At 39.4% G+C, this 26,913-nt stretch overlaps 1 protein-coding gene across 1 annotated transcript in view; it reads right to left on the bottom strand.

Moving 5' to 3' along the window:
* Positions 1 to 26,913, bottom strand: part of LOC104606431 (NAD-dependent malic enzyme, mitochondrial) — a 135,206-nt gene that overhangs the window by 13,984 nt on the left and 94,309 nt on the right. Inside the window, exons 13-14 of the mRNA XM_010271624.3 lie at positions 21,831 to 21,903; positions 21,571 to 21,657 (exon numbers count right to left, since the gene is read on the bottom strand). Of these exons, the coding sequence (XP_010269926.1) occupies positions 21,571 to 21,657; positions 21,831 to 21,903 (160 nt within the window). The remainder of the gene's footprint in view (positions 1 to 21,570; positions 21,658 to 21,830; positions 21,904 to 26,913) is intronic.

The following is a 26,913-nucleotide window of genomic DNA, read 5'->3' on the forward strand; positions in this document are numbered from 1 at the left end:
AAGAAATATGGTTCTTAGCGTATGTGCGTTGATAATAGAGCAATCGACAAGATTACTATCAAGTATAGGTTCCCAATTCCTAGGCTTGACGACATGCTTGATATGATGACTAGAGCGACCAGTTTTTCTACGATTGATCTAGAGAGTGGCTATCATCAAATACGAATTAGGCCTAGTGATGAGTGGAAGACAGCATTTAAGATAAAAGATGGCTTATACAAGTGGTTAGTTATGCCATTTGGACTAACCAATGCCCCTAGTACTTTCATAAGGATGATGACGGATGACCTAGGTACTTCGATCCTTCATTGGTCATTTCCTAGTTGTTTATTTTGATGATATTCTTATATATAGCCATAGTCCAAAAGAGCATATTGATCATCTACGTCAAGTGGTGAGAGTTTTACGCCAAGAGAAACTCTACATCAATGTAAAGAAATGCTCTTTCATGTCACCCAAAGTTATATTTTTGGGGTTTGTTGTTTCTGCTGAAGGCATAAGTGTTGATCCTGAGAAAGTAAAGTCTATATTAGATTGGCCCCTCCCTACCAATCTTCAAGAGGTTAGAAGCCTCCACAGCCTAGCAACTTTTTATAGAAGATTTATTAAGGGGTTCAGCAATATCATGGCTCCAATTACTGATAAATGAAAAGAGGTGAATTTAATTGGACCAAGGCACCAAGAAAGGCATTTGAGACTATCAAGAAGAAAATGATAGAGGCACCTATTTTACAACTTCCAAACTTCTCTAAAGTCTTTGAAGTGGCATGTGATGCATCCGGTGTAGGAATTGGAAGAATTCTCATGCAAGAAGGCCGTCCCATTGCATTTCATAGTGAGAAACTAAATGAAGCCAAGCAGAAATATTCAACTTACGGCAAGGAGTTATATGCAGTAGTGCAAGTTCTACGACATTGGCGACACTAGTTAATATCCAAGGAGTTTGTGCTCTATTCAGATCATGAAGCTTTAAAGTACTTGAATTCCCAAAAGAAACTAAACTATAGGCATGGGAAGTGGATTTCATTCCTACAAGAATACACCTTTTTCTTAAGCACCAAGTTGGAAATGAGAATAAAGTGGCAGATGCGCCAAGTCGGATGGCTTACATACTTCATTCCATAAATGTCCAAGTCATTGGTTTTGATCAACTAAAGCAAGACTATGCTGGTTGTAAGGATTTCAGCATCATCTATATTGACTTACAAGCTGGGAAGCAAGAAGAGTATCCTTCCTTTTCACTGCATAATGGTTATTTGCTTTTTGATACCAAGGTTTAAAATGTCGATGTCGATGTCGATGGAAATGTCGCTTACCAAAATATAAGACATATGTCGGAAATGTCGGAAATGTCGAGGGGACATATTGTAAAAATTAGAGACATTGTGGAAATATTATGAAATATGTGGAAATAGGCAAAGATATTTTGTAAAATGATAAAAGAAGCATTAATACATATTTCTAGACTATTATCTTATTCCCAACCATTATATAAAGCTAAGAAACTAAGATCAATAACAAATTAGTAAATGACGATTTACTGATTTATTATACATTTTGATTTTTTTACAAGGTTATCTGATATTTTCTTTTCTTATTTTTAATTCTGATTTATTATAAATTATAGTATATTTATTTCACACTAGTATATAGAAATACATTTATTCTGATTTTTTAAATATTAAAGTTATAATACATTATGTTTTATTATAAATTTAATAAACTGATTCTCCTTTTTGTAGTATTAAGATTATGATAAATTCTGATTTCTTATAAAACTTAATGAATTTATTATGATTTTTAATACTAAATTTATAATAAATTATGATTTAGTATAAAATTTATTAAATTTATTCTGATTTTTTATATTAAATGTAGAATATGGTTTATTATAAAATTTAATAAACATTTTCTGATTTTAATAAATATTTTAAAAAATACTAACTAGTTAATATTTTATTACTTGAAAAATATTTTATGTTTTATATTATAAAGTAATTAATTTATTCTTTTGTTTTTATATTTTGTTAATTCTTTTTATAAATATTTTATTTGAAATATTAAATAGAAATTATTAATGGAATAATCTATATTAATATACTGTATTATATTAATATAATATACTAATATATTATATTTTTAATATACATTAGTCAACATCCTGTCGACATAATAGGAAAAACTGTATTTTTTTTGGTTATTTGGACCGATTTGGTCGACATTTCCGAAATATAGGAAATGTCGACCGACATAATGTAATTTTTATATTACCATCCATTTTCATGTCGGTGAGCCTCGACATCAACATATGTTGGGCGACATTAGCGGCATTTGGCGACATTTGAAACCATGTTTGATACCTGCTTATGTCCACCAAATACCTCTTTACGGGATTTTGTTATTTGGGAGTTACATGTTGGAGGTGTAGTAGGTCATTTTGGTAGAGATAAGACCACTGCTATGGTGGAAGATAGGTTTTATTGGCCTGGTTTGAAGAATGATGTTGCTCATATAATAAAGCAATGTTGGACATGCAAACTTGCCAAAGGACAAAAGCAAAACACTGGGCTATATACACCCGTACCTATTGCTCATGAACCATGGCAAAATCCATCCATGGATTTTGTCCTTGGATTCCCAAAGACTGCTAGGGGTCACGATACAATCTATGTTGTGGTGGATCATTTCTCCAAGATGGCTCATTTCTTACTTTGCAACAAAACACATGATGCTTCACATATTCCTACTATATTTTTCAAAGAAGTGGTTCGACTTCATGGAGTACCTTCTACTATTGTATCAGATCAGGACACCAAGTTTATGAGTTATTCTTGGAAGACACTTTGGAAACTACTCAATACTCAGCTGAAATTATCTACATCATTTCACCCCCAAATAGATGGTCAGACTGAGGTAGTAAGTAGAAGCTTGGAGATCTTTTACAGTGTCTAGTTGGTGATCATACTTCTAGATGGGATATAGTGCTTCCAATAGCTGAGTTTGCTTATAACAGCTTAGTAAATAGATCCACAGGAAGAAGTCCATTTGAAGTGGTGACTGGTATTCAGCCTAAGCGGCCAATTGACTTAGTTGAGACATGGTTATGGTACATATACGACCAGAACGTCTTCCTAAAGGTGTGTACAAGAACCTTCACTCAAAGAGTGTCGGTCCTTACAAAATCATCAAGAAGATAAGTTCTAATGCCTATGTTCTAGAGTTGCCAGATGACATGGGAATTAGTCCTATCTTCAATGTTGAAGATTTGACTCCTTACCATGGACATGTGGATTCTTTTAAGACTCTTATACCTAAATTTCCAACTATTGCAGCTCCAAATGACATTCTAGAGGATGCTTTAGATGAGAAAATAATATCTGCTGTTACAGGAGGGTATCAGAAATTCCTTGTCAAGTGGAAAGGCAAACCTATGTCTGAGAGTTCTTGGATCACTGCTGAAGACTTTCATCATCTCAACCCAGATCTTTATGAAGGTTACCATGCTTTTAACTCAGGGGTCGAGTTCCTTCAAGCCGGGGAGAGTTGATAGGAATTGATCAGCACCCTTGAAGACTTATTCTAGAAAGAAGAAGGCCTTACAACAGGTCGTAATATGGCATAGTGATAGTTACTGGGATTTGGACTGAATTGAACACTAAGGGTATTTTTGCCATTTTATAATTTTTTTGTAGGTTCCAACAATAGGGTTTGATTGTCTAGTTATAGTTTATTTTTAAAATTTCAGAGTCATTGCATAAGTAGGATTAGAGTTATTGAGTCTTCTTTGAACTGAAATAGGATATGACAACTTAGTTGAGTCCTACTAGGATTATTGAGTCTAACAGTTTGACTCCTAATACTATTATGAGTCTAGCAGTTTGATTCCTAGGATTATTATGAGTTAAGAGTCTATAAATATGTTTGGACGTTTTACACAAAGGCAATGAAATATATTGAGCTTTCTTCAGCTTATGCTAGTTATGGTGAGTTATTCCCATGCCCTAGAGTGATTTTAGGCACCCTGTGATTGATTCCAGGTATTTTCTGTCTTCTTTCTCTCCCTATTTTCTCTCTTATTCCTTCAAGAAGCCATTACAGCCATCAACAACCATAAAACTCCGATCAAGAAGACCATTCAACATTCTCTAAGGACTAGAATTGAGCTGGTCCTACATCATAAGGTCTTATTCAACTTGCACATTTTCTGTTCACTACCTTGAGCATGAAAACCATGAGGTTGTACCATGTATACCTCTTCTTCAAGATCACCATTAAGAAAGGAATTTTTAATATCTAGCTGGTGAAGCTACCAATCAAGGTTAGCAGCAAGGGAGAAAAAGACTTTGATAGAGTTCATCTTCATTGTTGGAGAAAATGTTTCTACATAATGCACTCCACATAAATAAATCCTTTTGCTACTAATTGAGCTTTATATCTTTCTATTGTACCATAAGCTCTATGATTCATTGTGATAACCCACTTACATCCTATTGATTCTTTTCCTCAAGGAAGGATAATCAATTCCCATGTGCCATTTTTGTGTAAGGCACTTATTCTTTCATTGCATCTATCCATTCAAGTACACTAAGAGGGATTTGCCACATTTTTTAGAATAGGAACACTGTCAATGGAGGAAAGGAAAAGTACAAAAAGAAGGTTAAATGTTCTCATAAGAGACAAAATGGAAAATAGGATGTTTAATAGTGCAAGACCTTACACCTTTCCTTTAAGTAATAGGAAGGTTTAGGTCATCAACAACAGAAGTATCAATGCTAATGGGGTCAAGCATATCAATGGGAATAAGAGTACATGGCTAGATAGAATTTGTCCCCTAGGAATCCAATGGCACTGGTGGTATAGCATCTAGATGCTCCACATCTCTTGAACTCGGACAAACCTTGTGTTGATGAAAGAAAATGCAAAACAAAGGAGGATCAGGAATAGAAGGGAGGTGAACTTGAGCATGTTTCTCTTCAACTTTACTAAACTCCCCTAAGGAGAAACAAAGAAGGGTTACTCTTAAGAAAGGACACATCCATAAAAACATAGTTTTTCCTAAAGATGAGATCAAAGAACTGGTAACCCTTTTGAGAAGAGGGATACCCTAAGAAAACACTAGTAGTACGAGGGTCAAGTTTACCATGAGTAGTTGATAAGTCTTGGATGAAACAATGACATCCAAACATACAAAGAGGAATAGAGAACAAAGGAGCCTTGGGAAGCAGGAGCTGATGTAGGGCCTTGTATTCCAACCACCAAGAAGGCAAACGATTGATAAGATATGCAACACAAAAGAACATCTAGCCAAAAATGTTTTAGGACATTCATATATATAAATAACCCACAGGCAACTTCAAGAAGATTGTAGTTTTTTCTTTTCGCAACACCATTTTGTTGAGGTGTTCAAGCACAAGAGCTATGGTGAAGGGATCTACGTAAAGCAAAAAATTCCATGAGGTCACTATGGTAATAGTCTCTAACATTATCAGATTTGGATCTTGTCTTGGAACTGGGTAAAAACCATTTGTTGGAATTCTTTTACAATTTTAGATACCTCATCCCTTGACCATATTGGGTACCATGTATACCTAGAGTAGTCATCAATGAGTGTAATAAAGTACTTATAACTAGTCTTAGAAGGCAAAGTAGCAGGGCCCTAAACATTAGAATAAACAACATGGAAAGTTAACTGAGATCTATTATTTCACAAAGGAAACTACATTGTTTGCTCAACTGACAAGTTTGACAGATAAATTCAAACATTAACATTGACTTAAGTATTTCGGGAAACAAAACTTTTAATGACTCAAAAATAAATGACCAAGGTGACTGTGACACAAATTGACCTAACTCTTAGACTCTGTGACTGTAAGACCAGGTTTATTCTACAGCATGTAGAGCCCATCTATCATACAACTCCTACCAATTGTCATCCCCAAGGCCAAATCCTATATAACACAAGAAGGGAAGAATGTTATTGAACAGTTCAATGAATTTGTAATACTACTAATAAAATATAGGTTTATAGGCATTTTTGGAACATGAAAAACATTAGAAAGATGAAATCCGGAAGGGAGGGAGATGGTTCCTTGACCGGCTATGGTGGAAAAACACACATCAGCTAGTTTCACCTTGTCCTTGCCAGAGAGGAGATGATAGGATTGAAAGCAATTTGACTTACTAGTCATATGATTAGAGGCCCCTAAATCAATTATCCAAGGAGAGTCAGAAAAATCAGAAGTCACATGGAAAGCTATGGTAGGATTACCTGATGTAGATGCAAAGGAAGTAGAGGGGGTAGGGGTAGAATTATCCATCTAACGAATTGCGCTATCGTATAACTCCAAATGGTCAGAACCAGAAGCACGCATGACTCACAGTAATAGTAGGTAACTAAGTCTCCTGAGAAGACATATTTTCTGCACCAGATTTTTTTGGACATTGCTGTCCTGTTTTCCTACTCTGATCTGAACCAGATTTCTTACTCAACTCTTAAGCCCATTTCGGCTTCCCATGAAGATCCCAACAAGTGTCATTGGTATGCCTAGAATTCTGACAGTGAGTGCACCATAACTTATCTTTGTCACCTACTTTCTTCTAAAACTCCCCCTTCTTAAAAGAACTTCCACCACCTGTACCTACACCACCTTTTGCCACCAAAGCCATTGATTCACCCTCAGAGCTATTCATCAAACTTCTCCTACTCTCCTCAGATTGCAATAGGGCAAATACCTCTTGGATAGATGGATGGTCCTTACTTCCTAGGATCTATACCCTAATAAGTAGGATTCAGACCCAAGAGGAAAGTGAACACCCATTGTTGTGAGACAAGATTCTTGTAAGCTTGTGCATCCTCATCACATATCCAATTCATTTTCTGATAATGATCCAGTTCTTTCTAGATAGAAGTCAAGTCACAGTAATAGACAGAAAGGTTTCCCTCCCCCTGTTTACAGGCAAATTATTCTACCTGTAGCTGATAAATTTTAGAATAGTATCACTGTTCAGAATAGGTAGACTTGGCTTGCTCCTAGATTTCATAGGTTGTCTCAGCCCACATGAAGTTCCTCCTCACTTGAGGCTGCATGGAAACTAACGGCCACAACATCACAATGTTGTTTTCTTGGTTCCATTTTTCATGTTCTGCACTTCTAGATCCAGGTTCTTTAATCGTCCCATTGGTATTACCCTAATTTTCCCCTTGCAGTGATATACAACTTAATCCCCTTTGACCACTCTAAATAGTTAAGCCCATCTATGCAAATAATAGCCATCGGTAGCTCAAATCAATCCCCCACTGTAAATAAAGGATACACCAGAAGTAGCCAAGTCCTCAGATGCCATAAAGTGATATACAACTTAATCCCCTTTGACCACTCTATATAGTTAAGCCCATCTATGCAAATAATAGCCATCGGTAGCTCAAATCAATCCCCCACTGTAAATAAAGGATACACCAGAAGTAGCCAAGTCCTCAGATGCCATAAAAAATTTTATATTTTGTTCTCAGTCCACACACACACAGTCCAGCGCTAAAGGGAGAAATTTCTGATAATTTTCTTCAGTTCAGACACAGTATGATCTCTGGAAAACACATGCAGCCATAGATAACAGTAGAACAATCACCACCTGGAACAAAAAACTGGACCTACGTCCATCAAACTTCCACTTAACTGTTGTTAGAGAAAAAACAGCTCATCTCCTGACCTACAGATACACCCCAAAGGATCACATGATCCACAAATAAAGGTAAAATAACAGGTTCTAAACCCTTCACATTAATCATACGAACCTGTTACAGGTTGTTTTCTTGGTACACGACCAAGAACAAAAAAGAAAAAAGGCTGAAGAGGACTCTCAAACCTGTCCGATCTGTGTTCTCAAGTTTTTTGAGATAAAAAACAACAAGAAAGGGAAGTAGTACTTGATCTAATCTGTTCTTTTTGGCTGGCAGACCTGCTCTGATACCACATTATGCTGCAAGGAATAATAGAAAAGAAAGATGATAGAATTCAGGCCTGCCTTAGAGTTCGGCCTGACTGAGTTCAGTTATGTAGAAGAAGAAAAGGTGATAAAGAGAGAGAGAGAGAAAGAGAGAAGAGAGTATTCTGGTTCGAACTGAAAGAGCCAACTTGACTTCTCCCAGTCGGCCAGTAAGTATTTATATTATTATTAAAACATAACTGAAAAGACCTATGTGCCCTTACTTAAGTTAAGAGCACTTGTTCCAACACAACATTACAGATCAACAACATTAATCAAGGTATAAAGACAGAAATACCCCTACACTAACACTCCCCCTCAAGCTGGTGAGTATATATCATATACTCCCAGCTTGTTACATATGTAGTCCACTCTTCCCCGACTCAAGCCTTTTGTAAATAAGTCAGCCCACTGATTTCTTGTATTAACATGTGTAGTGTCTAGCTCTCCATTCAGCACCTTCTCCCTCACAAAGTGACAGTCAACCTCAATGTGCTTGGTTCTTTCATGAAACACTGGATTAGAGGAGATATGAACTGCAGCCTGATTATCACAATAGAGCTTCATTGGAGTGTTAATGTTGTACCCTACTTCCTGTAGAAGGTTCCTTAGCCACACTAATTCACAAGCGGTGTGCGCCATAGCCCTATATTCTGCTTCTGCACTGCTTCTTGCCACAACCGTCTGCTTCTTACTTTTCCATGTCACCAGGTTACCTCCCAGAAACGTGCAATAGCCTGTAGTAGACCACCTATCAGACATAGAACCGGCCCAATCAGCATCAGAATACCCTTCTATTTCAAGTTTTCCCCCACTCTTGTATATCAGACCGCGACCCGAAGCCCCTTTTAGATACTTCACAATTCTCAGAACTGCATTCCAATGAGGAATCAGAGGTTTTTGCATGAACTGGCTTACCACACTAACTGCAAATGAGATGTCTGGTTTGGTAATGGTTAGGTAGTTCAATTTGCCCACAAGTCATCGGTATCTGCCAGGGTCTTCAAACACTTCACCCATATCACTGCTTAGCTTGGTATTTGTGTCCATGGGTGTTTCAGCTGGTTTGGCACCCAACAGGCCTGTTTCTTCCAGCAAATCAAGCACATACTTCCTCTGGCACAGGTTAATCCCATACTTGGATCTCGCTACCTTTGTCTGAAAGTGATCTTGCAGATAAGTCTTCAGCCTATCAATACCAATGTTATCATTCCCAGTAATAACAATATCATCTACATACACCACCAACAGTATTTTTCCTCCCGGAGAGTCATGACTAAATACAGAATGGTCAACTTTGCACTGTTTCATACCAAACTTCTTTACCACCTCACTAAACCTACCAAACCATGCTCGAGGAGACTGTTTAATCCCATATATAGCCTTCCTTAGTCTGCACACCTTACCATCCTCTCCCTGAGCAACAAACCCTGGAGGTTGCTCCATGTAGACCTCCTCGAGTAAGTCACCATGCAAAAAGGCATTCTTGATATCAAGCTAATATAGTGGCCACTCATACATGGCTACAAGAGAGATCACAACATGAACTGACCCTATCTTAGCAACCGGTGAGAAGGTCTCTGTGTAGTCAATACCATAGGTTTGGGAGTACCCTTTTGCAACTAATCGCGCTTTCAGGCGTTCAACACTACCATCAGGCAGATACTTAACCGTATAAACCCATTTACATCCAACAGCTTGCTTCCCAAGATGAAGAGCAGTGAGGTCCCAAGTATGATTATGATGAAGGGCTGAAGTTCTTCTTCCATGGCACGACACCACCCTGGAGAGGCAAGACATCTTTAGGAACAATAACTGAAGATAACAAGGTAACAAACTGGCGATGGGAAGCAGAAAGGTGAGTAAGAGAAACATAATTAGAAATGGGATGAAGGGTGCAAGTACGTTTACCTTTCCGCAAAGCAATGGGTAGATCAATCTCGGATGCTAAGTGCGGGTCTGGTGCTAGATCCGTCGACGGAGATGTAGCCGGAGGAGTAGTAGCTGGTGCACATGGGCGATGTGTATACACATGACAGATAGGTGGGCGTTCAACAGGTGGTGGCACCGGAGGCAAGGATATGGTCACGACTGGAACAAAGGGAGGAGGATCGACAACGGAAAGTGGAAGAGGAGGAGGTGATGAGGTGGAAGAAGCATCACTAGACTCCAAAAAGAACGGAGTAGACTCAAAGAAACTGACATCAGCACACACAAAGGACCGTCGAGAACCAGGATGGTAACACCTATACCCTTTCTGGGTCCGAGAATAGCCAAGGAAGATGCACTTGAGAGAACAAGCATCGAACTTGTCGTTCCCAGGACCCAGATTATGGACGAAGCAGACACACCCAAAAACTCCCGGCGTAAGAGGGAACGGAGACAAAGTGGGAAACAAGACCTGAAACGGAGAATGACCATCAAGGATGAACGTGGGCATCCGATTAATCAGAAAACAAGAGGTAAGCACTGCATCACTCCAAAAAGGTTTGGGAACATGCATGTGATGCATTAGGGATCTTGCTGTTTCAAGGAGATGGCGATTCTTTTTCTCAGCCACCCCGTTTTGTTGTGGGGTGTAGCTACACGAGGTCTGATGTATAATGCCGTGTTGGTCCAAGTATTCCTGAAATGATGAGGATAAATATTCACGGCCATTATCAGAATGAAAAACTTTGATGTGGGTACCAAATTGGTTACGAATCTCAGCATAAAATTTTTGAAAAATGGTAAACAATTCACTTCTTTTTTTCATTAAATAGAGCCATGTCATCCTTGAAAAATCATCCACAAAAATGACAAAATATCTATATCCATTATATGACATCACTTTATAAGGACCCCAAACATCTGAATGAACTAAAGAAAAAGGACTCAACACACGGTTATCAACCCTAGAACTAAAGGGAACACGATGGTGTTTCCCAAACTGACACGACTCACAATCAAAAACTGAAAGCTGATTCAAGGACAGAACCAAGGACTTCAAGACTTTTAGCGACGGATGACCAAATTGGCAGTGCCACTAGAGAGGAGAAAGAGATGACTGGAGAGCTGTTGAAGTTCTACCACCACCACCGTCAAGATAATACAGTCCACCTGCTTCATGCCCTCCACCAATCTTCATCCCCGTCTTGAGATCCTAAAAAACACACATATTCATCACGGGGAATATGTGATTGGATAAACCTCTCATATTCATCACGGGGAACACACCATCTCCTTCATGGGACCATCTGTGGCTGTAGGAGGCATCTGGTCAGATGAATGATTCTCCTGTCTAAAGCTGGAACTTGAGTCACCGGTCGCGGCATGATTGGCCCAGGTTGAAAGAGGACCATGTAGATCATAACAATAGTTGATGGTATGTCCATCCATACAACAATGAGTGCACGTCTTCGGGCCTGAGCTACGTCCTCTACCACGGGCTCCCCCTGAATCTCTGCTCCCAGTACGACCACCCCCACGATTATGAGTAGACCCACCATTGCCACTTCGGCCATATGCAGAACCACTACCACCACCACGGCCAGATTGAGCTCCCCGAGCTCCACCTCTAACACCACGGCCTCTCGATGCAGCAAAGGCAGATCTATCTGAGATATTAGAGTTCTCAGTAGATCCGATAGAAATCCTCCGGAGTCGAGCAAATACCTCTTCTAGGGACGGAAGAGCTGATCCCCTTGTAGGTTTTCAAGACTACTATTCAGTCTTGACCACTAAGAGATTTCAGGTTCGATGAGAAGAAAAGTGAAGAAGTAGAAGGAAGAGTGGTGAAAGAGCAGTAGAACACAGATTTTGAGGAGAATAACAGAATGTCAATATTCTGCCGTCGCCACTTTAAGTTAATATATATAGGTTATACTAGTTACATGAAAGGACATATCTGCCCTTGGTGTTTACATCATAACTGCTAACAAATAACAAACAATATAAAATTGAAACTAGAAATAACAGAATAGCAAAAAAACCACAGCTGTGACTAGATACATTCTACCCTATGGACAGTGTGGGACCACAGCTGTGGGGCCCACATCAATGTTCTCTACACTCCCCTTCAAGTTGGGAGTATATGTTCATCATTCCCAACTTGGATAGATCCGCCTCTAGCTTCTTTCTTGATACGGCTTTAGTGAGGATGTCTGCTAGTTGCATACTAGATGTGATGTAAGGGAGGCATACTTCTTGAGATGAGACCCTCTCTTGCACAAAATGGTGGTCAACTTCAATGTGTTTGGTTTTGTCATACTGTATTGGATTATGTGCTATATTAATGGCGGCTTGATTATCACAGTCCAGCATCAGGGGCTTCTCATACTCAATACCCAACTCCTCAAGTAGAGATCTTAGCCATAGGATTTCAACCACTCCATTGGCCATGGACCTGTATTCTGCTTCAGTACTTGACCGGGAGACAACACTTTGTTTCTTACTTCTCCAGGAGACAAGGTTTCCTCCCACAAGGGCACAATATCCTGAGGTAGACCTTCTGTCATCAACACTCCCAGCCCAATCTGCATCAGTATAGACCTCCACCTTCATGTGATTGTTGTTCTTGAAAAGTATACCCCTACCTGGGCATCTCTTCAAGTAGGCTAAGATTCTTTCTGCCGCAAGAAGATGTGTGGTTCTAGGAGAATGCATGTACTGGCTGACAACACTAACAGCATAAGTAATATCTGGCCGAGTGAGGCAGAGATATAGGATTTTTCCTACCAGTTGCTGGAACATAACTTTGTCTTCAAGAAGCTCCCCACTCTCGGCACTAATCCTGTGATTCTGTTCGATTGGTGTATCTGCAGGCTTGACACCTAACTTTCCATTTTCTGCCAACAGGTCTAGGACATATTTCCTCTGAGATATAAAGATCCCCTGTTTGGATCTAGCAACCTCAATTCCCAAAAAATACCAGAGTACACCAAGGTCCTTCACCTCAAATTCTTGGTGAAGAAGCTGTTTAAGAGACTCAATCTCATGGCTATCATTCCCTGTGACCACAATATCATCAACATATACAGTCAGTAGTGTCAAAGAGGACTCCACCCTCTTGATGAATAGGGTATGATCTGACTGGGCCTGTACATATCCAAACTTCACAAGTGCTAGTCTGAATCTATTGAACCAAGCCCTAGGTGACTGTTACAAACCATACAAAGCCTTGTTGAACCGGCAGACCTTCTTACCTATTTTTGCATCATAGAATCCAGGAGGCAATCGCATGTAAACTTCTTCTTGCAGATCTCCATTCAGAAAGGCATTTTTCACGTCCATTTGTTATAAAGGCCAAGTGTGACTTGCTGCAAGGGACAACAGAACTCGAATAGTAGTCATCTTGGCTACCGGTGCAAATGTCTCCAAGTAATCTATGCCATAAGTCTGTGTAAACCCTCTTGCAACTAACCGAGCTTTATACCTCTCAATAGATCCATCTGCATTATGCTTCACCGTAAATACCCATCTGCATCCAACTGGTTTCTTTCCTTTTGGCAAATCAACTACCTCCCAGGTGTTGTTTTTCAATAGGGCATCCATCTCAACTTGCATTGCATCTTTCCATTCAGGGACGGATAGGGCTTCTTGCACTGTTCTTGAAATAGGGACATTGGAAATGGAGCTAAGGTAGGACCTGTAGGTAGGAGATAGGTGATCATAGGATAAAAAATGGGAAATACAATGGGCTGTGGATGTGGTACAATGTCGTTTCCCTTTATGGACTACAATTGGAAGGTCAAGATCATCTGTAGGGGAAGTCTTTGTGGGCTCTGGGACTGAAGTATCTGGACCTGGAGCTGCAGATGAGATTGGAGCTGGTCTGGACTGTTGATGATCAGGACCAACCTACCTGCACCGCCTGTGATAAACCCTCTACTCCTGATCCCTCTGACCACCCTCACCATTGCAGCTTTCCCTCAACTCCTGATCCCTCTGACCACCCTCACCATTGCAGCTCTCATCACCCAATGGAATAGATAAAGGAACTGCCCCACTCTCACTGCTCTCCCCCTGAAGACAAGAACTCAAACCCCCACTCTCACTACTCTCCCCCTGAGGGGCAACCCGAGGATAATAGGGTGTCCCCTCAAAGAAAGTGACATCCATGGAGACAAACTTCCTCCCGGAGATAGGATCATAGCAGCAATAACCCTTTTGAGTTTGTGCATAACCAAGGAAGATGCATTTGGAGGCTTTGGGTTCGAACTTGGAGGGATGGGGTCCGAGAAGCTGAACAAAGCAAGTGCAACCAAATGTCTTAAGGGGAATAGAAAACAAGTACTCACGTGGGTGTAGAAGCGAAAAAGGAGATCGTATATCAAGGACCCTAGAAGGGACCCGATTAATAAGGTATACTGCCGTGAGGATAGCATCCCCCCAGAAGCGAATAGGGACATTGGAAGTAAACATGAGGCTTCTAGCCACTTCCAAAATGTGCCTATTCTTCCTCTCAACAACTCCATTCTGCTGAGGTGTATGAGGGAAGAGCTCTGGTGGATAACCCCATGATGAAGAAGATAAGATGTCAATGATTTAGCAAAGTATTCCTTTGTGTTATCAGATCTGAGAACTTTGATCTTGGCATCAAACTGGGTTAGGATCATTTGGTGAAAATTTTGAGTCAGGGAAGGTACCTCATCTCGTGAACGCCTGAGATAAACCTAAGAAAAACGGGTATGGTCATCAACAAATAACAAAAAATATCTGTACCCACCCATGGAAGGGATACGATAAGGCCCCCAAACGTCAGTATGCACAATATCAAAAGAATTATCACTCCTTTTATTACTCAATAAATAAGGCTTCTACAATGCTTAGCAAACTCACAACTTTCACACTGTAGCTGAGACAACTCAATAGACTCAAATAAAGTAGGAAACAAACTCTATAAAGATCGAAAAGACAAATGACCTAATCGGTTATGCCAAAGCATAACTAGACTCACTCTAAGAAACAAAAGACAACTTCTCTACTAACTCTCCCTGACGGAACCGCTCCCCGAGCAGATAGATCCCATTCGTCTCACGGCCAATCCCAATCACCTTCTGCGTCTCCAAGTCCTAAAAAACACATCGGTCAGGGAAGAAGGTTACTGAGCAGTTGATATGCTTGGTAATACTACTGACTGAAAGAAGGTTAGTATCAAGCTGAGGAACATGCAAAACAGATGATAGGGAGATAGTATTTGAAAGCTTGATGTCACCCTTCCCAGAAATAGGAACCAGGGAGCCATCAACAATAGATACCTTATCCCTACTAGAAGACAAATGGTAAGTATTAAACAATGAAGGCAAGCTAGTCATGTGATCAGATGCACCTGAGTCTATTACCCAACAAGGTTCAGTAGTACCTAGAGCTGAGGCATGATAGGCTGAAGCTCAAGTTCTTGAATGGGCGAAGGCAGATGTGACAAGGGCTGATGGAGGCTGCAGTGGCTAAGCTGAAATTCCAACCTCCTTTTCTAGCTGTATTAGGGCAGCCCGAATTGCAGCTAAGGTTTCCAAAGATGTTCCTTTTGTGCTAGATGAGGATGCTGAATCAGTGTTCATGGCTACATGAGCAGTGCCCTTCTTGTTTCTTAACTTCGCAGGAACCAAGTGGGGATGCAGTTTCCAACATGTCTCTTTTGTATGTTTGGGTTTCTTACAATGTTCACATACTACATCCTTCTTGTCTTCCTTCCTCCTGTCCTTCTCTGAATCACCCCCTGATTTTGGTGTAGCCGCTACAAAGGCTGATGTGGGTTGCATCATAACCTTCCTTCTGGTCTCTTCACTGTGTACAAATGAGTAAGCCAGAGAGAGAGTCACACTGTCTCTAGTCAAAATCTGCTGCCTCACAATATCATATTCTGAGTTCAGTCCAGCCAGGAACTCAAACACTCTGTTTGTCTCGATGTGCTTTCTATGGGTCTGAGCATCTTTGGGACTCTCCCACTCAAGAGTCTCTAAGTGATCAATCTCGTGCCACAGAGACTTCAAGGTAGAGAAGTAGACCGACACCGGTTTCTCTCCTTGTTTAAGGGTGTTCACTTCACATTTCAATTCATATGCTCGGCAACATTATGGGGTTGGGAGTAAGTTTCTTTCATAACATCCCATATCTCCTTAGCTGTCTTTGCCCACAAATAATTCCGGCTAATATGAGGTTGCATAGAATTACACAGCCATGTCATAACCAAGTAGTTTTCTTGCATCCACTTGGTATATGTCGGGTCTCCCTTGGAAGGTTCTTTCATATCTCCCAGGAGGTACCCTAATTTACCTCTTCCACCAATAGCCATCATGGATGATTGGGCCCATTCCAAATAGTTTGATCCATCAAACTTTACGGTCATAATCTGACCACCCATCTCAGAAATACCACCATAACTGATGTTCCCAAGACTGCCTTCTGCGTGAATTTTAGACTCCATTTCTGTCAAGTCTCAAAACAGCACTTGAATCACCAATCACAATCAAAACAGTATAGGCCTGATCTGTATTCTCAGTGTATGTGCACAAAACCGAAATAATTCTGATCTGAAACCAACTAGCCAACACAGCAGTAGCTGTCCGTAGATCTCTAACTCCCTTAGAACTCTGAGAACAGCCTTAAAAAAACTGATATGCTAGGGAAAGTTAGGGTTTTAATCAGTCCTGAAAGGAAGCAATTCAGTCGCACAGTCCAAACTATATAGATGAGCTTGCAGTAGGGTTAATAAGAAACCCTAGAATCTGATCGGACCTACCAATAAACTTAAGAGAAGCTCTAGGTAGATCACAGGGTTCAGTCAAACACTAGGGCTTGCCGCAGATCACTTTCAAACCCTAGAGTAGAGAGAAACACAGTTCGGCCAGGGTTTGCAGTAAAACCCTAGTGAATCAAAGAGAGAAAGAACTAGAATGGTTCGGCCTTCCCCTCCAAATAGGTCCAACCTATCTTCTCTGATAGAACTTCTCTTAAAAAGTAAACAACTTACAAGGAAAAAATAGTTCGCTGCCTTCTAGGGTTACCTGAACCCTAGTCTTCTCTGATCCTTCCTGACCACCAACACTCTGCAACCCTAGCAAGTTTCCAACAGCTGCTAGCACCTCTGGCGATCTCCAAGAATCAGTCTGCGAACTCCTCCTTTTCAGCTTTCAGTCCTAGGGAATTCTCATGTGGTCGGCTGGTATTAGATTCACATGAAAAACCCTAACTTGGCTCTGATACCATGTAGGTTTTCAAGACTGCTATTTACTCTTGACCACTAAGAGATTTCAGGTTCAATGAGAAGAAAAGTGAAGTAGAAGGAAGAGTGGTGAAAGAGCAGTAGAACACAGATTTTGAGGAGAAGAACAGAATGTCAATATTCTGCCGCCGCCACTTTAAGTTAATATATATAGGTTATGCTAGTTACATGAAAGGACATATCTGCCCTTGGTGTTTACATCATAACTGCTAACAAATAACAAACAATATAAAACTGAAACTAGAAATAACAGAATAACAAAAAATCCACAGCTGTGACTAGATACATTCTACCCTACGAACAGAGTGGGACCACAGCTGTGGGGCCCACATCAATGTTCTCTACACCCCTAATATCTGAGCCCGTACTGGTTCATATTCAGACTTTAGTCCCACAAAAAATCTAGTCACATCAAGTTGCTCTCTCTATTGTTGCTGAATCTTGACATCAGAAGTGAGAGGATGAGACATTCAACTCATTACGTATGTTCCTCATGTTGGCATAGTACTCCTCAAGACTCTGATTGCCCTATTGCAGATTAAAGTACTCTTGATAAAGCTGATAAACTCTGGTTGTATTGTCCTGCCCCGAATACAATTTCTTCACATGGTCCCACACATCTTTGGCAGTATCAAGGAACATGAAGTTCACACTAATCCTGGGTTCCATACTGTTCCACAACCATGTGATGATCTGAGCATCCTCTTGCTCCCAGTCTTCATACTCGTGAGAGTCAGAGGAGAGTTTCTCCTCTCTGATGTGTTTTACCTTCTTCTTTGCCTTCAGAAAGACTTCAACGGATTTAGCCCAAGGCACATAATTCTCTCCATTTAATTTAATGGAGGTCATCTGAACATTTAGGTAGTCTGTAGGCACCATCACACTAGGTTTATAATCATTATTGTCTCCCATTATGTTATCACCGATTCTGCACACTTGCTGAATTCTATTATCACTGAGATCTGCACACTACACACCACTAGGTCACACCTGTCACACTGATTGCAGCACTAATTGTTGCTGGAATGTGTGCTCTTTACACCACAAACCCTAGATCACACCTGTCACACTGATTTCAGCACTTGTTGTTGCTGAAAAGTGTGCTCACACCACAAACCCTACTCCTACAACTACCTGAAATCTCGCCACTATATGATCATATCTCTTCCTTCAAAATGCACAAAGAAACTAGCATAAACCTTAGCTCTTACTGGCCGAAACCCTAGCATATGGTCTGAAACACACCTTCTATTTAATCCATAACAGATATCATGCACTGAAAACTCTTACCTTATCGCTGAAGTAACACCCATACGAGCAGGAAAGCAGTCCACACACAACAGCCGCTGCACACACAACAGCCACACACAACAGCCACTGCCCACACAGTTCGGCCCTCTATTCTTCCTCTACTAGGAGAGGGCGATCTCAGAAATCACTGCAACCGACCACATACGACCTGACTGGAGGCATAGAGACCTCCAAGGGAAGAGGGCGATCACTCCTTTTCAGCCCTTTCCCTTATCTCCAATCGAACACAGAAAAAAAAGGAAAACCCTAGATAGGGTGCGTAGAGAATGAACCCTAGGCAAGCAGAAATCTAGGCAGATTCAAGAAGCTTTGATACCATGATAGAATTCAGGTCTGCCTTAGAGTTCGGCCTGACTAAGTTCAGTTATGTAGAAGAAGAAAAGGTGATAGAGAGAGAGAGAGAGAGAGAGAGAGAGAGAGAAAGAGAGAAGAGAGTATTCTGGTTCGAACTGAAAGAGTCAACTTGACTTCTCCTAGTCGGCCAATAAGTATTTATATTATTATTAAAACATAACTGAAAAGACCTATGTGCCCTTACTTAAGTTAAGAGCACTTGTTCCAACACAACATTACAGATCAGCAACATTAATCAAGGTATAAAGACAGAAATACCCCTACGCTAACAAAAGAGAAGAAGGAAGAGAAGAGAAGAGAGAAACAAAAGGAGAGAAAAGAATGAGAGGCAAAAAGTTGTTCTGGGGGTGCCAATATTAGATTATATACTAAGGCATCCAAGAATAAAAAAGGAGAAATTATAGCAGTATCTTGCGGCACTAGATATAAACAATACAGCATTTTCAACATCTTCTTCTTCCCATCTTCTACTGTTTTTCTCCAAAGTTCCCTATTTTTTTGTTAAAGTGTGCATAGTTTTCAAGGCACCAAGGCGAGGCTAGGTGACCATGGGGTACCCAGGTGCCTAGGTGCCTAGATGGGCGCCTAGCCCTGGAATTTAAAAATAAAAAGCCAATGGATTTCTACCCCTTCTGAACTAGGTTTTTTGGTTTTATGTATTCTGCACTTACTTTTGTGCTTGTGTTTCTTGATGAGAACAATTACTAAAATAAAAGAAGAAAAGGGGTGGAGCCCCTGTTCTAGACCCAGAAAAGCTGGTGAAATAATATAAAAATAAAAGAAAAAATATGAAGAAGAAAAGAAGGGGTTTCATCCCTGTTTCAGACACCAATGATAAGAACAAAAAAAAGCTGAAAAATGCAAGAAGTTGAAAACAAAAGAAGGGGGCGCCCTGTTCTAGACCCAAAAAAGTTGGTGAAAAAAATACTAAAATAAAAGAAGAATATGGAGAATAAAAGAAGGGGTGGAGCCCCTATTTCAGACACCAATGACGAAAAAAAAGCTGAAAACAGTAGAAGATCAAGACTATAATCAGTCTTTACTTAATAAATAAAGTAAATAAAAGCTGAAATAAATAACAACTGAATTAACAAACTAACACTACTATAACTGAAACAAATAACTACACATGCTGTCCTACGAACACAGTGGGGACCACTGCAGTGGGGCCCACATCAGTGTTCTCTACAAATGCAAGAAATTTAAGAACAAAAGAAGGGGGAGGAGCCCCGGTTTTAGTCCAATAATATGATTCAAACCAGGAAAGAAGAATGGTTTTAGTCCAACAAAAAGGAAGAGAAGAAAAATGGGGCATAACCACTGTTTCAAACCAGTGGAAAAAGAGAACAAAACGAAGGAGGAAACTGATTAACTCACCTTGACTTAGAGGACTGTATCAGAACGATAGAGGGCTGTTGTTTATCTTCCTCAGTTCGATTTTTTTTGTCAAAGTGAAACCCTTGAGATTATTTTGTTTTTACTTTCCTCACAACAAAAACATGATAACATGCAACATGTCCTATTATAAAAACTAAAACCAACCAATAAAATATTATATATTTTGTATTTATTTTTATTTAATAAATATTATATATTATATATGTCATTCAGTCCACTAAGCATGCGCCTAATACATTTTTTCTTGGTGTTTGGGCAAGGTGCACTTTGAAAAGCACTTAGTCACCTAGGCATCACCTTCACAACTATGATCACGTACCCTAGAGGAGGGGTGTTTGATGTTCATAAAGGCTATACAGACCTTTCTTGATATGTGATTTGTTATTTTTTGGCTCCCAAACCAGTTCCAGAAGTGTTCCAGTACTTGCGTAGTGTGTTGACAGTGGTGAATATTTTTTTTTGGGCTGTTTTATAAGGTTGAGTGGTCTGGTGATTGTTTCTCCACCTTCTTGTGCCTGTGAACAAACTTGATACATCATATTAGGATAGCCCTTGTTATACACTATATATCAGCTTTGTAGTTTTATTTTTTCCTTTATTTTCTTTCAGCCCCATAAGGGAACTTTTGTAAATATACATAATATGTTATGTTTAATATACAAGAGGCCTCTTGGGGTGGGGTTGACTGATTTTGATTTTACTCGACACCCCTAGAACTGTTTTCTGCTTGCTCGTACTAGGTTGACATGGTATCAGGGCAAGTCCTACGAACCTGCCTTTGATTAAGTCTGTCAATAGAGGATTGAAAGAAGATTTAGGGCATCTAAATCGACTGTTATTCAGATGGTTAGAAGACCTCTGGTAGCTGTTCTGTTCAGCACGAGGTTTCCTGATCATGATAGCCATTTTCTCTAAAGTTTCACAGTTTCTTTCTCATTCTTCAGTTTGTGCATTTATAATAACAATTCTTTTGATTATTAATACAAAGTTAACTTGCATGCAAAATACAGTCTAACTTCAAAATCATTATTAGCTGTCTCATATAAAGGTTAAATGATCTCCTATCCTATCAATTCTAGGTCAGTGCCTGTTATATTAGGTCTCCTTTCTTTACAGAAACTTTTCATATAGCAATGCTAATACTAATCCCAATTCTATCCATATTAAATACCAAATTTCTCCATATAAAGTATTAAATTGAGTCACACATCTTATGCTTTTCTTCTCTTTGCCACATTCTATGGTGAATCATCAAACAACCTACAAAGAAACAAATGAACAAGGAATGATGTGCAAATTATAATGACTAAATCACATACCAAGATCAACGTTTTTGAATGGGCTTCCGCTAGCAAATATGATGTGGTGACCCACAATGGAAAATGCTTCTTCAGGGGTGCATTCAGCTGCCAAAGATTTAGAAGGATATGGATTTAAACAGAATGGAGTGGCGAAACAGGATTCATGTAGCTGATCCCATACAGTTGGGATAAGGCTTGGATAATGATGATGATTTATAATATAGAATATGGAATGATTGATGAGTTTAACACAAATGTAGGAACCAGAGTTCACATACCATTTTTCGTAGGGTTTGACAATGCAAAAATGGCTGGTCTAGTTGATGTTGAATGCTTCATGGCCTCCAAAACCTAATATGTAAAGTGCAATATAATAAATTAGTGTATTAATTGAAAATCAATTCGCAATTTGGGCAAAAAATTATTAATTATAAATTTTCTTTTTTTTTTGGTGCAGCCATTGCACAAGGAATATCACCCAAAACTTAATTTTTCTTCATTTTGGAGACCCATCCAAATTCATTACATATTTCAAAAACTCTAAATATTTTGATGCAGAAAGTCAGATTGACGTCAAAATTGATGGAGCAAAGCACATGATACAAAATTTAAGAAGGCTTCGTCCAAGACTCCCTACAAAATTTCTTCCACCATTTAGGATGCAAGGCTATCTCAACTTATAATAGTATAATACCATAGAAGGAACAATCTGCTTTGACATTTCCATGTGCTAGATTTTCTTCTACATATGGGATTTACACCTCAAGCTGATTAAGAAGAATTTCATTTGTCCCCCTTCCAAGAAAACTACTTATCCATTGTCATCCCAAAGCATTCCTCCTTCCCCATAGCTTCCTTTCCCAAACTTAATCTTTATAACCCAGGAAGCAAGCTGCCATGCCTTTATGCTGTAAAAGAACCAATTCTACCTCCTCCAAAGACTTTACATCTTCCACCACTATAAATATCCTTGATCCCTGTGATTAAGTACAAACTAGGGTGACCAAGAAATATTATAAATTAGATCATAGAAGCCTGGTTTTTCAGAGTTATTGAATATGCAATGTATCCAGAGTTATTTTGGCCTTTACACTGTACATCATATAAATAAAAGATCGTGAATGGGTTAATATCCCTATTCTTTTGTATGTATCTCTTCTTTGTTCTCCTGTCTTCTTCTTTTCTCCTCAAATATCTACTTGATCAAATCTAAGTTGGTACAAGTAGCAATTTATTCACTTGTATTCTTCTAGTGATAGCACTCTTTAGAGTGTCAATGTTTAAGGGTTCAAGTATTCAGCAATGAAGAAGAACAACAGTTTTGGAAGGTGTATCAAACCAATCAAAGTGCAAATTTTATTAGATGGGGCAAAAATATATACAATTACATAAATGCCCTTTATTAGTGGGCAAAGTACAAAATAGCCTACAAACAATCTATTGAAATACAATAAGACCCACCATACAAAAAATAAAATAAAACAAAGGAAATACATAACATATAACCCTATCTATACTCTCCCTCAAACTGATGTAGGGACAACATCAAGTTTTCCCACAAGGAAGTCATGGCATGCATGGGTCATGGCTTTAGTGAAGAGATCAACAAGTTGCATCTCAGAGGAGATATGAGGAAGAGTGATTGTCCCCACCAGAACTGATCACGAATGGAATGGCAGTCAACCTCAATGTGTTTTGTGCGCTCATGAAAGACTGGGTTGGAAGCAATGCGAATAACACTCATATTATTAGCATATAAGGGTGTAGGAACAATGAGGTGAAAATGAAGTTTTTGTGGAAGACCCCTCAACCAAACTATTTCACCACAAGCAGAAACATAGCCTGCTATTCAGCTTTAATAGAGGATTTGGATACAGAACTTTGCTTCCTATATTTCCATTTGATAAGGGATCACTGAGGGAAATGCATCAGATCTATGTGTATTTGAACACCCTCCCAATTAGCATCAGAGTATGCATGAAGATGGACCAAAGATGAAGGGAAAAACAATCTCCATGACATTGTTCTACACTTCCTTTGCAATTTCCATCCACAGGTAGTGGTGACTAATATGTGGCTGCATGGAGTTTACTAACTGTTAGAATCAGCAGCTTAAGGGTAGTTTAGTCTTTTGTCATTTAATTAAAGGTGAGTTGTCTATTTTGTCAGTGTTTAAGTTGTGTGTCCCATACTTAATGAGGGACATAATTGTTTTTTGTATTCTAATGCACAAACTATAAATAAAAGGTGGGTCGGCTGAGAGAGTGTGATCTTTTCCTCTCTGGCCAAACCCTTTCTTTCTCTTCTTCTTCTTCTCTCTTCTTATTTCAGACCTAGGACTGAACCAGTGTTGATCAAACCATTAACATGGTATCAGAGCAGTGGAAATTAGTCTAGAAATAAGTTTTCTTTCTTCCTATTTTTTCCTTGCATTGCCATATCAGATATGAGATTTTGAAATATCTCATCAACCAATTGGAGGATAGATAAGAGGCCAAAAAGGAATGATCATTTTTCCTTCTAGGAGGTAATTATGCCTCCAGCTGTTGAGGTGGCGTTTGTTTCAGTGGTTTGCTAGAAACCCTCTACTCGATGATTCGAAGAGGGCTGGTCCATGGACAGGTGTGAACAGAATTTTATAGTCGGCAGATATCATGGTGTTTTCTCCCCTTTTCGGACTGGATTTCAATTGTGTGGCAGTGCTGATTGGTAGGTATGTGTAGGGACTGTTTTCCTTCCTATTTATGTCTAAATGTGTGTGACAACAATAGGGTTTTGGTGTTGAACCCTATGACAGCGAGTGTCTCAGAAACAGTTAATTAAGTGTGGCGTAGTGATTGCTGAATAGTGAAGGGTGATCTTGGTGATTGATTTTTTTCAATGGAAACAATCAAAGAGGTTAGTGATAATAAAACTGGTGTTATGATTTCCCTTAATTACTTAAATGTACAGATGACCTCCATCAAATTAAATGATGAGAATTATGTGTCATGGGCTAAGCTGGTGGAAGTGTTCCTGAGAGCCAAGAAGGTAAAACATGTGGAGGAGGAGAAACTCTCATCTGAATCTCAGGGGTATAGTGAGTGGAAACAGGGGGGTGCACAGATTATGACTTGGTTGTGGAATAGCATGAAACCTAAAATTAGTGTGAATTTATGTTCTTGGATATAGACAGGGAGATTTGGGACCATGCTAAGAAACTTTATTCTGGCCAAGATAACACCACCAGAGCATACCAACTTTTTTAGGAGTACTTTAATCTGAAGTAGGGAAATTAGAGCCTAGAGGAGTATTGTGCTAGTATGAGAAACCTTCATAATGAGATTAACGTGTATCACCCCTTGACTTTAGATGTTAACATTCAGCAACAACAAAGGGAACAACTTGATGTGACAAGGTTTTTAGTGGGATTGAAATCTGAATATGAAGCTGTTAGGGCACAAATACTAGGCGAATCTGCTCTTCCCTCTCTTGAGGAGGTGTTTGCCCGACTCTGGAGGATCTCTGTTGAACCTTCATAGCATTCTACCCTTTTTGACAGGTCTATTTTTGTGGTGGTGAGAGGGGGAGGTCATGGGAATAAAGGTGGTGGAGGTGGCTGTGGACTTCTAAGGAACAAAGGTGGTCATAGGAGATGCACATATTGTAGGTTAGAGGGAATACTATCAACTTCTGTTATGACTTGCATGGCACACCCAATACTTGGGCCAATCATGTTGTAACTAGTGGTGGTGGTGGTGCAGTTAGTGAGAACCAACAAGCTGATTAAACACCTTCCACATCTACAGGTGCTTCTGGTAAGGAAATTGTGAGTGTCTCATGTAATGAATATGAGAAATTTCTTTAGACTTCTTCTCAGTAGAACACAACTACCCTTGCTCACTCAGCTATGGCTTGCTTGGCATCCAAACCTTTACATTGGATTATTGATTTTGGAGCCTCTGATCATATGACTAGGACTCCAGGTGTGTTTTCTTCTCTCTTCCAGTCTTCCACATCCTAAACAGTTACCCTAGCAAATCCTTCATTCCTTCTATCTCTCCTATTTGTGGTGTTGGTTGTGCTAGTAGATTGACTAAATCTCTTAATTGTTATATCACCTTTTACCCCTTTTCTTGTATGTTTAAGGATCTCAAGAGGGGGATGAAGATTGGTGGAGGGCATGAAGTTGGTGGGTTGTATTATCTTGATGGTGGTGGTCCAAAAGTAGCACTTCAATCTTCTCTCACTTCTCTCCAATGGCACTGCATATTTTGTCATCCATCTCTCAAGGCTCTAAAGTTACTTGTTCCATCGTTAAGTCATCTTTCTTCTTTGGATTGTGAATTGTGTCAACTTTGAAAACATCATAAAGTCCTTTAGTCCTAGGGTTGATATTCATGTTTTGAGTCCTTTTTCGATAGTTCATTCAGATGTTTAGGGTCCAAATAAAATTGTGTCGTACAATGGCTACAAGTATTTTGTAATTTTTTATTAAGGATTATTCAAGGATGACATGACTTTATCTTATGAAAGACAAAAGTGAATTGCTCTCTATTTTTCAAAACTTTCATGCCGAAATTCGTACCCAATTCGGTGTTCATATTAAGATTCTCCATTTGAATAATGCTAAAGAATATTGTCCAACAACATTTCAACAATATTTAGAACAATACACTGTAATTCATCAAATTTCTTGTACTTACCCTCGCAACAGAATGGTGTGGCTGAATGGAAGAACCGACATTTACTTGAAACTGCTCAGTCCATTATACATGATATGAATGCTCCCAAGCATTTTTAGAGTGATGTTGTCCTTACATCATGTTTTCTCATCAATTTGATGCCCATGTCTATCCTTGGAAGTTAATCACCTTTCTCATCCTTGTTTCCTACTTTATTTTCATTTCCCCTTACTCCAGAGTTTTTGGTTGTGTATGTTTCGACTTCAGCTACAATAACCTGAACCAGCAAGATGAAGACGAAGAAGAGGAAGAAGAAGTGAAGAAAAAGAAGGAAAAGAAGGGACTGTCGAATCTGATGGGTAAACCCTATCAGTCGACCCCTTAATAGTAATTAGTCTCTAATAATTTCTACAAAGACTAAATTGCCCTTACTTAAGTGTGGGGCAAAGTGTCTCTAATAAAACTGCCACATAAGCATAGAACTTAACAAAGATAAGATGACTAAACTACCCTTATTCGGCTCACTTTAACAGTCCCCCTCAAGCTGGAGAATATATGTCATATAATCCTAGCTTGTTACATAGATAGTTCACTTTCCCTGAGCATAGAGCTTTTGTAAACAAATCTGCCCACTGATCATTCGAGCCCACATGTTCTGTGCTTATCTCTCCAGCAAGAACCTTCTCCCTCACAAAGT

Source organism: Nelumbo nucifera, chromosome 6 (genome assembly GCF_055504915.1).
Source record: "Nelumbo nucifera cultivar China Antique chromosome 6, China Antique-T2T, whole genome shotgun sequence".
NCBI classification, from domain to species: domain Eukaryota; kingdom Viridiplantae; phylum Streptophyta; class Magnoliopsida; order Proteales; family Nelumbonaceae; genus Nelumbo; species Nelumbo nucifera.